General features: G+C 37.7%; 2 protein-coding genes across 2 annotated transcripts; both read left to right on the top strand.

Moving 5' to 3' along the window:
- Positions 1–1,500, top strand: LOC113338741 (cytochrome P450 710A11-like). Its single transcript, XM_026584130.1, has one exon. The coding sequence runs from the start codon at positions 1–3 to the stop codon at positions 1,498–1,500; it is 1,500 nt and encodes a 499-aa protein (XP_026439915.1).
- Positions 1,501–12,920: 11,420 nt separating this feature from the next.
- LOC113272949 (beta-amyrin 28-monooxygenase-like) lies at positions 12,921–14,724 on the top strand. Its single transcript, XM_026522734.1, has 3 exons — positions 12,921–14,010; positions 14,140–14,327; positions 14,422–14,724. The coding sequence occupies exons 1-3, from the start codon at positions 12,921–12,923 to the stop codon at positions 14,722–14,724; spliced, it is 1,581 nt and encodes a 526-aa protein (XP_026378519.1).
- Positions 14,725–18,950: the final 4,226 nt, after the last annotated feature.

The raw sequence follows: 18,950 nt of genomic DNA, 5'->3' as shown, positions 1-18,950 counted from the left end.
ATGGGTACAATTTCTGTATGGAGTATGTTGGTATCAATTATACCATACTTTCTGTGTATCATATCTTTCTTCATACTCATAGAACAAATCACATACATCAAGAAGAAGAAATCATCACCAGGTCCAACATTCATCTTACCTTTCTTAGGTAGTGTAATTCAACTTATTAGAAACCCAACAAAATACTGGGAAGATCAAGCTAAAGCAGCTAAAGAATCAAATATCGGCTTCTCATCAAATTATATTATTGGTCGCTTCATCATTTTCATTCAAAACTCCGAACTTTCTCATAAAGTCTTTGCAAATGTTCGTCCTGATGCATTTCATTTCGTTGGTAATCCTTTTAGTAAAAAATTATTTGGTGAGCATAATCTCATTTTCTTGTCAGGTCAAGAACATAAAGATCTCCGCGGTCGAATTGCTCCAAATTTTACACCTAAAGCTTTGTCTACTTATCTATCTCTACAACAAAACATAATACTTCAGCATTTGACAAAATGGGCGAATTTGTCAATCCAAAATGGTAATAAACCACTAGCGTTGCGCTTTCTATGTCGCGACATGAATCTTGAAACTTCTCAAGCCGTATTTGTTGGTCCTTATTTGAACGAGAAATCTCGTGAGACATTCGACATCAATTATAATATTTTCAATGAGGGAACTCTGGCACTACCAATAGATTTACCTGGTTTTGTATTCCGAAAAGCTCGGCTTGCAGTTACTCTGTTAGTGGAGATACTTACTAAGTGTGTGGAACAAAGTAAAATGAAAGTACAATCAGGGGAAGAACCAGTTTGTTTGGTTGATTTTTGGATGCAACAACTTCTAAAAGAAATTCAAGAAAGTGGGTCTGAGTCACATGAAGTGCCACATTCCAGCAATATTGAAGTCGGTGGACATCTATTTGATTTCCTTTTTGCAGCTCAAGATGCTTCAACTTCATCACTACTATGGGCAGTGACCCTATTAGAACAGAACCCAGACGTTTTATTAAAAGTTCGGCAAGAAGTGAGTCGAATATGGTCCCCGAAGTCTGGCAAGATAATAACAGCTGAAAACTTGAGAGAAATGAATTATACTGAAGCTGTGGCCAGGGAGGTAATGCGATATAGAGCTCCAGCAACATTAGTACCTCATCTTTCTGGAGAAGATTTTCAATTAACAGAATCTTACACAATTCCGAAAGGCACCATGGTATTTCCTTCGGTTTTTGAATCGTCATTTCAAGGTTTTACTGAACCGGAACAATTTGATCCTGACCGGTTTTCTGAAAACCGTCAAGAAGATCAGCTGTATAAGAGAAATTTTTTGGTGTTCGGTGCTGGTGCTCATCAATGTGTTGGCCAAAGATACGCCCTTAATCATTTGGTGTTGTTTATTGCAGTTTTCACGTCATTGCTAGATTTTAAGAGACATAGAACGGATGGCTGCGACGATATTGTTTATGTACCTACGATTTGCCCAAAAGATGATTGTTTGGTGTATTTGTCTAAACGTTGAGCAAGTTTTTGGGGTTTTCGAGGGTCCAAACTGTTTGGTTTGTTAGACAGACTACCGAGGTGTATTTCGGGTGCAATAAAACACCTTTTCTTCTTTGTTTCTGTGTGAGTTGAATTTCTTCTTTTTTTTTTTCGAATAAGAAAGGTTATATCAAAAAAGAGGCCAAGCCAAGAACACAAAAAAGTCCAATCTAAATGGACAGAAGAAAGCACTACAGATCACAATACAGATGCTAAACCAATTCCGAACCTAAAGTGAATGGTCAAAGCTACCAAACCTAAGAAAAAGTTCCATCTTCACAGGAACTCATTACAGATGCAAAACCAATTCCCAGTTGTGGAGGATTTGGTTGCCGTCAAAAGAATTGAACGTGCCCACATCACAGCTCCACAGAACTATTGTTTGTTTGATCAAAACTATAGTTTCATAAACAGACTTCGCTTTCCCCCCGCGTGAGTTGAATTTCGTAAGAACATTGTTTGGTGTATTCTGGTGTATGTTATGTGCAATACATTTGGGATGTTAGCTTTCTGTAATGTGTGAGATGTTTATGTGTCAAAACTTGTTCCTCTCGCATGTCTAGTGAACGTTATACAAGACATAGTAACGATTTCATCTGTATTGATTCTAAATCTTCAAATTAAGATCTTAATTTTAACCTCTTATCGATTTTATTTTTACTGTTACCCGAGATAATAAAAATCGTACAGACACATAGAATGGTGGGTCTCGCCTCTTAAGAAAAATATGGGGTCCAGATTTTAGGTTATTCGTGTATATGCGGTTTTTAGGTAGTCTATCACGATTTTTTGAAAAAAAAATGTCTCATGAGCGTGAAATTTGCAAGAAAAGAAAATTAAGACAAACAACAAGAATTATTGGAAATCTATAATACAAAGGAAAACTAAGGCTAACCCTTATGGGCTAAATTGAACTGCTAGATTGTTGCAAATCAAAAAAAAAATGTGGGAAAAAGTTAACACTAGCAGTTGATAGTTCTCTCTCCTAACAAGTGCTCGCAGTTCAACTATCAGCGAGATTGAAACGCTGAATGGTTCATCGCTCAAAAAGTATTTTTAACGCTGAACGGTTCAACGTTGGGAGATAAATTTTATGATCTAACGACTGAGATTTAAAACGCTGAACCAAACAGCGCTGACGCTGAATCAAACAACTTTCTATAGTGGTCCCAGATGACGTGGATGACCAATCTATCCCATGGGAATTAGGAGGTTGCCCATGCTAACGTGGATGACCAATCTAGCAGTTAGATATCTAGCCCATAGGACTAAGCCTTAGACGGACGGATAACAGTTTGAGATACAAACAAGTGATCCGACCATCCCAGTCTCATCCCAGCCAAAGACATCTAGCGGCTGTGGTGTTTGTAACCTTCTTCCATTATGGAGATCTTAATAACCCTCTTAATAAACTGAAAAAATGAATGCACCATTAAGAAAATAAACTGAAAAAATAAATGTTACAACCATGTTTCAACCATTGAAATTTAAAAAAAAAAAAAAATCTTTAACCCATATCATTACAAAAATAAAATAAAATAGCCATCTTTTAACAACCACAAAATACAAATAATTATTATTTTTAAAAATAATAAGATTTCATTGTACTCATTGTGTAAAGGGAATAATGAAAAAATACAACTAATGACTTTCATTATACTCATTGTACTAATGGAACAATGAGTAACGAATATATATATATATATACCCTTAGGCCTAATTTTGATTTAGCAATCGACTAAGCTTATTTTCATCATCCTGCAAAAAAAAAAAAAAAAAAAAAACGATGTAAAACCCAAACCATAAAGAACTTTAGAATCATTTTCTAGCATCCGTAATAAATTTATTTTTGAATGAAACATTTATCCAATCGACAGACGAACCCTATATTCTTGATCATAATCACAACTATCTTTGCATCAGATTTTAATGCCATGAATAATTTGATCAAAATTTGCAACACAAACAAAAAGAAGTTAAAGTCAAAAAAGAAAAAAAAATGAAAAAAAAAAAAGCAAAAAATCCTGATCAAGCAATTGAAAAATAGAAAAACACAAACAAAAAGAAACTAAACTCCGAAAATAAAACCAAAAAACAAACCAAAAAACATAATCAATTAATCATGATTAGTCTCTTCCAAGCAATTGAAAAATGGAGATGACACTATAGAAACTAAATGGTGAAATGAACTGTCACCATATCAGTTGCTTCCAAGAACAAGAAAAATGAAACTTACGAGCTTCCATGCTGTTTACACACTTACTGGAGTAAAACTTGCAGATGAATGAATCTCCAAATTCATGAACGTGATTTTTGATGGCGCATGCGTTTTTTTTGGAATCAAAGTTTTTTCTTTTGAAACGTTTTTCTGGAAAAGTTTAGTGTCTTCTGATGGAATCAATAATGTTTTTCTTTTTGGTGATCCACGACACAAACAAAGATGAAAAAATCTCAAAAAAGAAACGTTTTCTATTAGATCAGAAACAAATTTACTCCTCTTGTAATTTCAATTTTTTCAATTGCTTTGGAGCTCTATTTACTCCCCCATTATCCTCCCACGATTAAGAGAGTTTCTTATCAATAAACAAGTTAAAACCGTCCATGCTCTAAGGTCTGCATGCAACGAAACGACTGCTCCTTTATGACTAGCACGTAATAACCCATTACAAAAGAAAAAACGTCCAAAAAATGGAACGTGTCCCCCAATTTTTTGGTGAAATTTTAGCTTAAGAGTATCAACATGTCAAACATGATTAGCGCAGCCGCATCAAAACCATTGCCCAAAACGTGTTTGCTTTCTTTTCGAGAATGCACGATTCCGATGAAAACAAACACCTAGTACTCAGGTTTTGTGTTATAAGAAAATGGGAAGAGATCGATTTCATGGGCGACCAACAAAGTCATTACTTTGGGTTTACTAATGATCGATGAAAACTTGAGTATATTGTTATTTCGGTCCGAATTAAACTATTTTTTTTAAAGGATAAAATATTAGTGACGTCTTCTAATCATTTTTTCATATTTGCGATGAAAATAAACCTGCAGTACTCAAGTTTCGTGTTGCCAGAAAATGGGAAGATGTCGATTTCATGGCGACCAACTAAGTCACTGCTTTGATTAACTAATGATCGATCAAAACGTGAGTATATTTTTATTTCGGTCCAAATCAAACTAATGTTTTTTTTTTGTTTTCATAAAAATATTAGTCATGCATTCTAATCAATCTTGACGTCCAACACAGGAAGATACCATGCACGTCGTCGTCCCTAAGAATTTGATTCTGGAATTTCGGAACATTGCTCCACTAGGGAGGACTCTATTCACTCTCTAAGTTCAATACCACAACGGAGAAATCCCGATTTCGTCCTTCGAAGAATGATCAACGAGGAATTTTTATCAAAAACTATTATTTAAAAGTCTAAAGAATATCGCGAGGAATTATTAAACTATTATTTAAGTATAACCGAAGTTATAATTAATTGGATTAAGATTTCATGTCTACAAGTTCTCATGGATCGAACTAAGCCTCATAGTGTGTAATAATTATTAAAATCATTCTAACCAAAAATTATTTTTTCTGATGCCGTGCCATTATGACAAGGATTATATCTAGTGAATCAACAGAGAATAACATAGTTTATCTATAGCACAACACAGGCACTCACTCAATGAATTTAACAACACATAATAGAAGAAAAGAAACAACGAATGGCAATGGTGCAATTGATGGAAAACGAATTTCATTCAGTTCAGTCAAAAATGTAATGTAATTAGTGTTTTACGAAAGTATAATGGTAAAATGGTAATCCAAATCATTATCTTCCTAGTCGATGTCATTATACTATAATGGTAAAATCGTTGTTTAACATTATAATCTCAGTTCCTAAGTGACCGTAACGAAAATGGGAAAAATATTTCTAGCCCAATTTTACCTTTTTCTTTATGACAAACTCATCATTAAGATCTCATATATTAGAACAAGAGTTAATTACACAAATAACCTTATCTAATTTAAATTAATTAAATTAAGAAAACATTAATGAGGTAAACTATAATCCCTCCCTAAAAAAATCTACCTAATTTTAGGAGTGACGGCATTTTTGTGTTATAAATCAGTTAAATCTAATCTTTAAAAGCTCCCCTTAATTAAGTCCCTCTTTATACTCTCGTCATATGAACCAACCTCATTTCACTCACTTAAAAACCTCTCCTAAATAATTTTTTTTGAAAAAACTCATATATCACACTATATGAAAGAAACTCCAATTATCACCCTTGAAAAACCTTCGATTATCACCGAACGAAAAACACGACTATTACTCCTAAATTAACTCCAATTATCACCGAATAAAAGTGGGGATAATTATGATTTTCACAAAATGGTAAAAAAAAAATCGCTAATTATCACCAACAATGGAGAAAATTCCAATGATAAAAATTAGGTTTCACATGAGATATCGGTGATAATCTAACTTTAACAAAAAAAAAAAAAAAAAAGGAGAGGGCGTGGAACTTTGAGTTTATTCACGATGTTGCGATGGTGATGAAAAACCAAAAACTACCTATAGTCGTTGGCCTATACCATGACTAAATCTGACCAATAGTAAAAAGGGAGGGAAGCCCATATATCCATGATAAGACATCTGTATAATTCTCACTTGTGTATTGCCATTTCTCTTTTACATGTATAGACCCTAGTTAGTAAGTTCGCGAATGATTCGCGAATCATTCGCGAATTTTTCCGTATCACGAATTTTACCGTCTTATTCACGTACGTTTGCAACTCCGAATCCAAGTCGCGTATTATGTGGCATTCCCGGATTATTCGCGAATCGTTCACGAATTTTACGTATCCCGAATGATACGTCCGCTTAATTCGCCATAAATTCTTTAGCTTTTACTTTTCAAAGACTCCACTTTTTGGGCTTTACTGCCTCCCGAACATACACGACCGAATATTAGACGTGTTGTAATTTTTATGAAACAAAAACGACTGAAGAGATTTGAAGGTGAAGGTGAGAGAGATCTCAAACTCACTAACCAAGCATCTAAACCACCATACGACGTCCTTTTGGATAACTAATGTTGTATATATTATTAATATCATCATATTGAGTTTATTTTTCCTTAAATAACTCACACATATGCATAAAAATTGGTCTATGACCTTATAAATACAAATTATTTGTTATATATAGATACCGAATTTTCAGAGCCGAACTCACATTTATAAATCGAATTATACACGTACGTATGCCGTTCCGAATTAATGACGAATCACGTCCCGTTGACCGAATTTTGGACCGAATCTGAATTTTACAAAACCGTATAATACTCGTACGTTTGCCGTTCCGTACGTTTGCCGAATCCCGAATTGCTAACTAGGGTATAGACAACATAAACTTATTAATGGTGAGATATTATTGTATTTAGAGTGAGAAGAGAGAAAGAAGAGAGAAGCCATTAACCATAATGGTAAAAAATCCGTAACAAATTGAAATAACGAGTAACAAATCCACAAAATACGCTAGTACCAATCAACTATTTATGGATTTATTTTATTTTTTTGTTAATTATACATTATGGATAAAGGTTAATTTAGTCCATTTAAAATGTGAAAATTTGAATTTAATTCTACTACAAATCTTAACGGTAGATCTAATTTTTTGGGCTACACATATATACATTCTTAATGATATGTTTCTGAAGGAGAGAACTCAAACTTGGGTTCTCAGAAATTTCCACATAACGAAATACTCCACCAATCAAAACCAAACAAAAACCATTATTTGCTACTCATAGATGAAATAATAAAAATAATAAAGTCATTCTCTACTGGCACTTTAGAGAATCGAGAGAATCAACCTATCGATCAAAAACAAAACAAAAACCATTATTTACCGTCACTTGAGATAACAAAAAATTAATCGTTGATTTTTCACCGATTCTGATAGATAAATGAAAACTCCAACTTCTCGTTCGTGGGCCTTTGTGGCTCTAGAACAACGAGCCATACCCTTGATGGACTAAGGTGACACTTGATACTTTCTGTCACCATAGCGCAAAATAAAAATTCTAAGATGACACTTATTTTGGTAGTGTCGCTATAAGTTCGTTTTGTATAATTAAACCGCCATCAAGTGTTACTAAAACACACATATGGCGACTGTTGTTTCACTGGGAACCATTTATTACGACCGGCTTTTTAGCATATGCATTTTTTTTTGTGCTAAAATGATTATATTGTCGGAAGCTGATAAGCGATAGGAGCGTAAAAGAAAAAGAAAAAGAAACGGAGATGCACCAAATATTACTAGAGGCGAGGGTAATTATATTTTAGTCACTATATCTGACGGAACTCTTCTGGATATATAGCACTTTTATTGCAAGGATTGCAGTGTTGGTTTTCGTAAAACACGCCTTAACTTTCTTAGAGGGATGTTAGGCAATATATATTATTATGATTACGGTCAATCAATGAGAATATCCTGTGACCGGTAAATAAGGGAAAATATATTCTATTACACCCCCTTAGTCTGAGCGGGAGAGGAACAAACGCTAAGACAAGAACGAAAACTAAGAAACAACTGACGTGGAAGACCCTTCGTGAAGATATCAGCATACTGATTTTCTGAAGGGATGTGAAAGACGTGAATGTCACCAATACGAACTCTTTCACGAACGAAGTGGATATCAATCTCTACATGCTTAGTGCGTTGATATTGAACCGGATCACCAGACATGTAGATAGCACTCACATTGTCACAATATACCATAGTAGCAGCCGTAATGGTATATGTAACTCAAGAAGTAGATTCCGTAGCCAGGTTGTTTCAGCCACCGCATTAGCGACACCTCTGTATTCTGCTTCGGCACTGGAACGGGACACCGTTGCTTGACGTTTTGAGGACCATGATACAAGATTGTCCCCAAGACATATGCAGTAACCAGAGGTTGAGCGTCGTGAGTCAGGACAACCCGCCCAATCAGCATCAGAGTAGGCGGTTAGGGCAGAAATATTCGAAACCGATAGTGACAAACCGTGATCAATAGTGCCCTGAAGATATCGAATAATGCACTTGATGGCTTGCATGTGAGGCTCCCGAGGATCGTGCATAAATAAACATACCAGTTGGACTGCATAAGAGATATCCGGTCGAGTGAAAGTAAGGTATTGTAGCACCCCGGCCAGACTTCTGTATAAAGTAGGATCCGAAATTGATGGACTAGAAGTAGCGCTCAGCTTAGAATGTGTGTCGACCGGAGTTGCTACTGGATTGCAGTTCGTCATGGATGCACGAGCAATAATATCCTTTGTATAGAGCGACTGAGATAAAAACAACCCTGAGGAAGAACGAGTGGCAGTAATACCCAAAAAGTGATGCAACAGGCCAAGATCAGTCATAGAAAATTCCCGTTTCATCAAGTCAATAAAACGGGATAGTAGAGCATCAGTAGAGGCAGTGAGTATGATATCATCAACATTCAATAATAAGTACACAGTATCCCGACCAGACCGGTAAATGAAAAGAGATGGATCACAAACACTACCCCGAAAACCACAACCTGTAATGAAAGTTGCAAACCTCTGAAACCACGCCCGAGGCGCCTGTTTGAGAACATAAAGGGATCGACGAAGACGACAAACATAATCAGGGCGAGTAGGGTCAACAAAACCTGGAGGTTGAAACATATAAACTGTCTCGGACAAGTCCCCATGAAGAAAGGCATTCTTGACATCCAACTGATGAATCAGCCAAGATCTGGATGTGGCAATGCTGAGAACGGTACGAATAGTGGTTGGCTTAACAAACGGACTAAAAGTCTCAAAACAATCAACCCCAACCTGTTGCGACTCACCGTTGGCAAAAAGACGGGCTTTGTGTCGCTGCAATGTACCATCTGCATTAAACTTGTGACGAAATAACCACATGGAGCGAATAACATGAGCACCAAGGGGTCGTGGTACTAGGTCCCAAGTGTGTGTTTTTAACATAGCAATGAACTCATCTAGCATGGCCTTGGTCCAGTTGGGATCTCGAAGAGCATAAAGGTGAGATTTTGGCAGATTGGATATAAGTTGTGGTGTTTGCACATTAAGATTTAGTCGATGTGTGGGACGAAAGATGCCACGAGAGGCACGGGTGACAGGTCGAGAAGAGGTGACTGAAGTGTCAGGGACAGACGGAGTGGGGTAGGATGGTGTATCTTCCCGGGCAGGGCAGGAAGGGGTCGTGGTAGGGACAGACCCTGCTGGATCGCAGTTGTCAGAAACTGCAGGTCTGGAATCTGGGTGTGCAGTGGAGTAGAGTCGAGCTGCTGTGGGGGAACGACGATAGGGAGGAGTATAGAGTTACTGTGGAGCGGAATCTGGTGGGGAAATGACGGGATTGTGCTGTGTAGCTGGTAGTTGCTGTGCAGCAGGAACTGGTGGAGGGGTGACGGGATGTTGCTGTGCAGCTGAATGTTGTTGTACAACGGAAATTTGTTGTGTAGAAGCGGCGGAAGATGGCTGGGCATGAGGGAGGCTGGTCTGAGGGTTAGGAGTTGTTGGATATAGAAGACGAATGGGAAGAAGAGGGAAAGTTGATGTGGAAGGAGGCTCTGGACTGTGGGATGCGATGGGAAGTTTTTATTTGAAGGGAAAAACGTTTTCATCAAACGTCACATGTCGAGATAAGATGATCTTGTGAGTGGCTAAGTCAAGACAACGATAGCCACGATGATGTGTTGGGAAACCAAGAAAAACACACCTAGTAGAACGAGGAGAAATCTTATGAGGAGTGGTGGAGGATAGGTTGGGATAGCAAAGACAACCAAAAATATGAATATGAGAGTACGTTGGTTGTCGTTGATAAAGAATTGAAACTGGAGAAGCGTAATCGAGGATTTTGGAAGGGAGTATGTTATGGAGGTAGACGGCCATATGAAGGGAGTCGGCCCAATAGGTGGGAGGGATCGAGGCATGAGACATAATCGTGCGAGTGATGTCATTGACACGACGAATCATTCGCTCGGCCTTGCCGTTTTGAGAGGAGGTATGAGGGCATGAAAAACGGAAAACTAACCCACTTTGGTGAGCAAAATCATGAAATGATGAGTTGTCGAATTCACGACCCATGTCACATTGAAAAGATTTGATTTCTCGTTCAAACTGAGTTTTAACGAAAGAGCGAAATTTTAAGAACTTGGTATAAACATGGGATTTTAATTTGAGAGGAAAAATCCATAGATAATTTGTGAAGTCATCTAACAATATAAGATAGAAATTGAAACCAGTCTCAACATGCAATGGAGATGTCCATAAGTCGCTATGAATTATATCAAATGGGGCAAAAGTGACAGAGTTTGAATCAGAAAATGGCAGACGAATATGTTTACTAACTTGACAGGAATGACAAAGTTTAGTAGACTGATTTTTATTACATAGAATTGAAGAGTTTGCACGTAAATTATCTAAGATAGCTTTCCCTGGGTGGCCAAGACGGCTGTGCCAAACATCATAGGAGAACGTGACAAGGGATATCGGATGAGGAAAGAGCGAAGTTGAAGGTGGCACGACAGAAGGAGTAATAGGGTAAATCTCCCCGGAACTATTACATCGAAGAAGAATCTTCCTCGAACTCAAATCCTTCACAGAAAAACCAGATAGGTCAAATTCAACAGACACATGATTATCAGTGGTGAATTTACGAACGGAAACCAAATTTTTGATAATGTCAGGAGTAACAAGAGTGTCTTTTAGCTTTAGGGTGCGAGATGGAATGTCTATGAACTTGGTACCGGAAGCAGTGACTGGAATAATGTTACCATTGCCAACTAAGATGGAACGAACATTGCTAGTATTAAAAACATTGTTTAGAGTACCTGAGTCTGCGGTGAGATGCGATGTGGCACCGGTATCCATATAAAAAGCGTCGTCAAGTGAGTGTAAACTCATGGAGCTGTACGCTTCGACAATGTCACTGGGATGAAGGTATTCCGTGGATGGAGTGAGATATGCCTGTCCACGTCCAATGCTGGAAGGTCGACCGCGTGACTGTCCATTGCGTCCACGGCCTCGGTAGGAGACGTGACTGAAAGGTTGCTGCCATGCTGTTTCCGTAGGTGCTGTGGGATACGGACAAGGCGGCGTTGCCCACTGTGGTGTCCAGTGATTGCTGTAAGCTGGATTTGGTGCACGATACAGTTGGTAAATATGCGGTGGAGTTGGCAGCAGTGGTGGAGCCGCAGCTGAGGAGGACGATCGACTGCCACTGCGTTTGGCTGCGCCTGAGCGCTGTGAGCGCTGAGTTCCACGATCTGTGGTCGAAGCTGTAGCTGCAAGCACTGTAGGAGAAGACGGACAGGTCTGTTGAGAGCGGCGGATCTCTTCGGTTCGCAGCTGTGAGCGAGCGGCATCGAATGTAGGCATAACTTGTTGGATAAAGGAGGCCACCGTGTTGTATTCCTCCGGAAGGCCGTTGACGAGTTGAATCACAAGTCGTTTATCATCCATGGGAAAATCAAGATCACATAATCGATCGGATATGGATTTAAGTTTATCACAGTAATCATCAATACTAGTGCAATCAACAAACTTAAGGTTAACAAACTGACGTTCAAGAGTCGCAGCGCGGTTACCTTTGTTGTCTTGAAAAAGTTTCTTGAGATGATTCCAAATCTCTTGAGCAGTTTTGCCAGATTTCAGGACGGTGAGCATTAAATCCTTGGCCATGGTGGAGAACATCCATTGACGACAGAGAGCGTCAAGTTGAAGCACGGTGGGAGCGTCGACATCCGGTGGTGGTGCGGATCCATTGATGAGAAAAAGAAGGCGATGAGCCTGAAGATGGAGCTCGAACAAAAAAACCCAAGAAGAGTATTCATCCTGTTTGATATCTAGGAGAATAGGGATGAGGGTTTTAATGTTGTTGATAGTAAACGCCGGGTGTAGTGTCTTTTTATCTCCTGCCATGGTTGTTGTTGTTGAAGAAGAAGAGAAAATGGAAGAGGAAGAAGAGGATCGTGTAGTTAGGATGATACCATGTTGGTTTTCGTAAAACATGCCTTAATTTCCTTAGAGGGATGTTAGGCAATATATATTATTATGATTACGGTCAATCAATGAGAATATCCTGTGACCGGTAAATAAGGGAAAATATATTCTATTATGCAGCGGTAAACTCTGGCATAGTTGAATTGGAGATGCTAATATTGTCGTTGAGAGCTCAATCTTGTCTCTCGTGTTAAAATGTACATACATAAGAAGGCGGAACCAATTTACTAATGTGTATAATACAGACCCGCGTGTTATTCATGCATAGATATATACATACTATATAAATAAGCATCTTGTCTATGCTCATGATAGTGTGCTTTTAATCATTAGCAATTTCCAACCACATTAAAGCAGCAAAAATGGATGATCTGATATTGAAGATATGCATGAGTTTTCTCTTAGTAGCAGTCCTCTGTTTGTCTCTAGATTCTCTAAAGAAGAAGGAAAAGCAACATGATGGAATAGCAGCAGTTCACCCACCTGGGTCTGCTGGGTGGGCACAAATCGTTGGAGAAAATATAGATTTTCTTCGGAAAAATATGAAAGGTATTCCAGAGCAATTCTTTCAGGATAGGATTCGAAAATACTATTCGGAAGTCTTTAAAACTTCATTATATGGAGAAAATGTGACTGTATTCAGTGGTGCTGCTGGTAACAAGTTCTTATTCTCAAACGAATACAAACTCGTAAAGATGTGGTGGCCTAAATCAGTTCGTAAGATTGTACCGTTTATAGAAGATGCTGCCTCACCCGCGGCACAACGAGTATCTAGGAACCTTCGTAGCAAGTTGTTTCCTTTGATTATGAAACTAGATATGCTCCGGAGGTACGTAGGCGTGATGGATTCTCTGGCAAGGAAACATTTCGATGCTTATTGGGATAACAAGGAGGAAGTTGTTGTGTATCCTTTAATTCAGATTTACGATTTCTCATCTGCATGTTTGTTGTTCTTGAGCATCAATGATGAAGCTCGGGTTGATGTGTTACTCAAGCTCTTCAATGTGGTCAGCGATGGAATCTTAACTATACCCATTAATTTACCCGGGACACCATTATATCGGGGCATCAAAGTGTCTGAAATTATCCGAAAAGAATTTGCAAAAATAATCAAGCAGAGGATGGATGAGATGCATCTTTTTAAAGAGGATGAGCTGATGGAGAAGATGATGAACGAATTGTCACCCTCGGCTTCAGTTCTACCAGCACAAGATTTGCTGTCGCAGATGATTCTATTTTGCAAAGAAAATGATGATACTGAACACGTCGAAGGCATCTGTGCTGATATTGAGAACAACAATAAGAAAACAAAGACATTCATTTACCCGAAGTACCTTGCGGACTTGGTACTTCCTATAATCATCGCTGGATATCACACACAAAGTACTGTTATTACAGTCCTTATAAAGTATCTTGTTGAGCTTCCACATGTTCTCCATGAGGTCTTTCGGGGTAAGTATTCCAACAATTAACTTCCACATATGGGTACATATCTATGTTATCTAGGAAACTAAAATTATTTATTTTATTTTATTTTATTTTCTGCTTTTCATGTTTTGTAATTCGCTCTGTGTATAACAGAGCAGAACGAGATTGCGAATGCTAAAGCAACAGGAGAGTTGCTAAATTTAGATGATACACAAAAAATGAAATACTCTTGGAATGTAATTTGCGAGGTATTGCGACTTGCACCACCTCTCCAAGGAGCTTTCACCGAGGCATCGGCTGACTTCACCTATGCAGGATATTTTATTCCCAGAGGATGGAAGGTAACCATTTATTAGTTTGGCATCTATTTTACAAATGAAGAATTTAGCGCATATATTGAAACTTGTGTTTCTCTATAATTTCATACCCGTACAGTTATACTGGAGTGCAATTTCGACACACAAAAATCCAGAATATTTTCCAGATCCTGAGAAGTTCGATCCGTCTAGATTCCAAGGGAATGGACCTGCTCCATACACGTTTGTAGCGTTTGGAGGAGGACCTGGAATGTGTCCTGGAAGAGAGTATGCTCGAGTGCAAATGCTCATGTTCCAGCACCATGTTGTGCGAAGGTACGAGTGGGAGAAGCTGATTCCTGGTGATGAAAAATTAAAAGTCTGCCCCTTTCCTTTGCCGGCTAAAGGGCAGCCAATACGACTTCTACCTCGGAAAATCTAATTAGTGTTGGTTCGATTTATCAGATGATCTTTGGGTTCCATATGATTCTATTGTTCATGCTTTGGTAATAGTTATTGGGGCTTAGTGTTCGAATTGAATAACACATGGAAAAAGAAAATGATTTACTATTTTTTCTCAGCACTGAGGCTTTTATATATAAGGTGTTGGCAACCTTGTGTATAAACTGCAATAAAACAAACAGAGAAGAAGAGAAAGGCAAACTCAATTAAATGAAACCAAAGTCGAGGAAAGGATTATATCATCTAGTCATAAGACAGATTCATCCCACACTGGTACTTACGGATTATCGACGTCTGTTGTAGGATCATAATCTCGCAGCAATAATATCTCAGCGAAATTATCAACAACACAATAGCGTCGCAGAACAATTTCAGAAACGATATAATAAACGACGTCAGCTAAAATCATGAGAAAGATGTGATGGTCCTGCGAAAATTAGAGATTTTGCGAGATTAACATTTGTAAGGTTGCGAGAATGTCGCAAGCCATATCTGAAAATAAAGGACAGATTAGCTGTCATCCACTATGTATTTCCTTATAAATAGTCGTTCAGTTTTAAAGGAGAGGGAGAGATCTTTTTTGAGGAAGAAACAAGTAAATATCCGAAAATAAAGGACAGATTAGCTGTCATCCACTATGTACTTCCTTATGAATAGTCGTTCAGTTGTAAAGAAGAGGGAGAGATCTTTTTTGAGGAAGAAACAAGTAAATAGGAGAGAAAAAATCTAGAGCAGTGGTTATTCTTGATTTTTTTATCTTTTCTTGTAAGATTGTTCAAAGATTCATCAATAAAATTAAGATTGTTAATCTAAAAATGAGTTGAGTGTTAATGAAATCATATGAGGGGTGTAGTGTAGGATTTCCTGCAACTACATAATGGCGCTAGAAACAGGGACACTAAAGATCGAAAGTTGAAGATTGTTGTTGAGATTGTTCAAATCAAGAAAGTGATTAAATAAATCAGTGAAACAGTTAAAATAAAAATGATTAGAGTCAATGAAGATGACAAAATATTGGAGTGTAATATGATAACAAAAACAATGGTTAATGAATTCCATGAAAAAATCAAAGGAAGAATACATAAACGAAATTTTGAAGGAAGGAAGGTTATGGCGGTAGAAAAGACATCACCCTTGAAAGATTCCGAAAAGCAAAAAATTACATTCATGGAGACAGAAATACCAAAAGAAAATTTGAACCACATATCTCCATTGCTTATTACAGTGCCTATTACGCGAAAAGAGAAGGAGACAACAACAAAATCCACGGGAGAATGGATATTGAACAGAACTTTAATCGATACAGGAAGTTCAATGGATATAATATTTTATCATGCATTCAGGGGAATGGGATTTAAGGATGAAGAAATGTCCAGTTCAACATATTTTGTTCAAGGCTTTTGAAAATCCATAACAAAACCTAAAGGAGAAATAGTGGTACGAATTCCACTAGGAGAGATCGAAACACACGTAACACTGTGCGTAGTGGATATGGAATCACCATATAATATGTTGCTAGGAAGACCATGGATACATGCGATAAAAGCTGTAGTATCAACGTTGCATCAATGTATTAAATTCCCCACACCAAATGGAATAGGTGAAATCAAAGGAGATGTTGACAATGCGAAATTATGTCATCAAATTGAAGTAAAGCATTATGAAGGACAAGCAAAAAGGAAACAATTTCGCAGAAAGTTGGCAAAGGAAGCAAAGAAAGAAGAAGAATTTAGAGTATATATGATAAGGGAAAAAGAAGGCAAGGGAATGCCCAGTGAAATTTCAGAAGAAGGAGAAAGACCTGTGAAAACAATAAAAGAACCAACACCAATGGGAGAACCCAAGTCTAGTTACACTGCCGCAGAACCAACAAAAGAAATAAACGTTGGGACTATAGAAGAACCTCTAATATTGAGAATTGGAACCAAGATGGATATAGAAGAAGAAGAAAGAACTATTAACCTTTTGCGAGAATATAAAGACGTTTTCGCAGGGAGCATGGATGAGATACCGGGAATAGATCCATCAATTGCATGCCAAAAATTGGAGATTAACTAGAATGTGAGACCATTTAAACAAAGAATAAGAAAAATCGCAACAGCTTACCATTCCCAAATAGAAGAAGAACTACAGAAAATGCTTGATGCGGGAATCATAAGAGAAGCTAAATACCCAAAATGGATAGCGAATATGGTCATTTTCCCAAAGAAAAACAAAGGAATAAGGATTTGCATAGATTTCATTGATTTAAACAAAGCTTGCCCTAAAGATAGTTTTCCGTTACCAGATATTCCTCAAATGGTGGAATTCGCACGGGAAATGATAGGGTATCGTCTTTAGATGGGTACAAAGGGTATAACCAAATACCTCTCGCTGAAGAAGATCAAGAACATACTGCTTTCTTCGCCCCTAGAGGTTTATACTGTTACACGAAAATGCCATTTGGTTTGCGAAAATGCGGGAGCGACATACCAAAGAATGGTAAAGAAGGTGTTCGCAAAATGGATACACAAAACATTAGAAGTATACGTGGACGACATGTTAGTAAAGAGTAAAGAAGACAAAGACCACGTACAGGACCTGAGGGAGATTTTTGAACAAATGTGGCGGTATAACATTAAACTGAATCCTGAGAAGTGTACTATTGGAGTTGCATCGGGAAAATTTTTAGGCTACATTGTGTCAAAGGAAGGAATACATGTTGATCCAGAAAAAGTTCAAGCAGTTCGTGACATGCCAACACCAGCAACAATAAAAGATGTACAGAAGTTGAATGGGCTTCTAACTTCGCTGGGGAGATTCATTTCGCGATCATCAGACAAATGCAAATATTTTTTCGATATACTTAAGAAGGGTGCGAAATTCAAATGGACTGATGAATGCGAAAAATATTTTCAAGGGATCAAAAAACATCTTATGAATACAACTATTTCACAAAAAGCAGAATCAGGAGAAAAATTATTGATCTATCTTGCGACGACGTCGCATGCATTAAGTGTTGTTAATGCGAATAGACGCAGGAGTGGAGAAACCCATTTATTACATTAGCAAAACTTTTAATATTGTCGAGAAGAATTACTCAAAGATTGAGAAGTTGATCTTAACATTAGCTTATGCATCATTTAAGCTCCGCATAAATTTTCAAGCGCACAAGATAAAAGTATTAACGAAAGTACCAATTGAATCAGTGATGAAGAATTCTAAAAGATCAGGAAGAGTGGAGAGATGGAATGCACAAGTAGGCCACTTTGATATTAAATATGAAATTTTGTCTTCACCAAAATCACAAGTTGTTGCAGATTTCTTGGCATAATTTCCTTTAGAAGAAGATGAAGCGGTAGAAGAAATGATGGATATAGAAGAAGAACACGGAGATCCAGAAGATTTATTAACAAAACCAAATAGATGGGAGATATTGGTATATGGATCATCAAATGAAGAAGGTAATGAAGTTGGAATTGTTTTAATTCCTCCAGAAGGAATAAATATGATTTTTTCATTCAGATTGGAAGTCGCGTCCACTAATAACGAAACGGAATATGAAGCTGTGATACATGCCTAAAAATTCGCAATAGAAATGAAACTAGAAAATGCCAGGATCACTAGTGATTCGCAGCAAGTTATTCGCAAAATAAAGGGAGAGTATACTACAAATGAACCATCCTTGAAGAAATACAAGAAGCTCGTTGAAGAATTGTCAGCGAAAATCCCAAAAATAAAATGGAGGCACATTTCAAGGAAGGATAACAGACTGGCAGACGCTTTTGCTTTCATCTCAAGCATGATGACAGATCCAACTGCGAGATGGATAAAAATACAAACACTTTTGTCACCATCAATCAATAATGAAGAAGAAGAAGTGGACGTGATGATAATAGACGGTGAAGAAGAAGAACAAACGAACAATATCGCAGATTGGAGAACGGAACTTCATGCATATTTGGCGAAAGGAGAAACACCAAGAAATAGATTGGAAACACACAAGTTAAAAAGACGCGCAACGAATTATGAATTAAGAGATGGGCTGCTATACCAAAAATCCTTTAATGGACCATCACTCAGATGTTTGACATGAGAGGAAGGAGAAAAAGTGCTAAAAATGTTGCATAGTGGGGATACTGGCAATCATAGCGGGGGAAGATCTTTGTCACATAGAGCAAAAATGCAAGGCTATTACTGGCCATACATGCACGAAGATGCAAAACA

Source organism: Papaver somniferum, chromosome 1 (genome assembly GCF_003573695.1).
Source record: "Papaver somniferum cultivar HN1 chromosome 1, ASM357369v1, whole genome shotgun sequence".
NCBI classification, from domain to species: domain Eukaryota; kingdom Viridiplantae; phylum Streptophyta; class Magnoliopsida; order Ranunculales; family Papaveraceae; genus Papaver; species Papaver somniferum.
The sequence above is the reverse complement of the archived record's forward strand: the minus strand, read 5'-3'. Positions and strand labels throughout refer to the sequence as shown.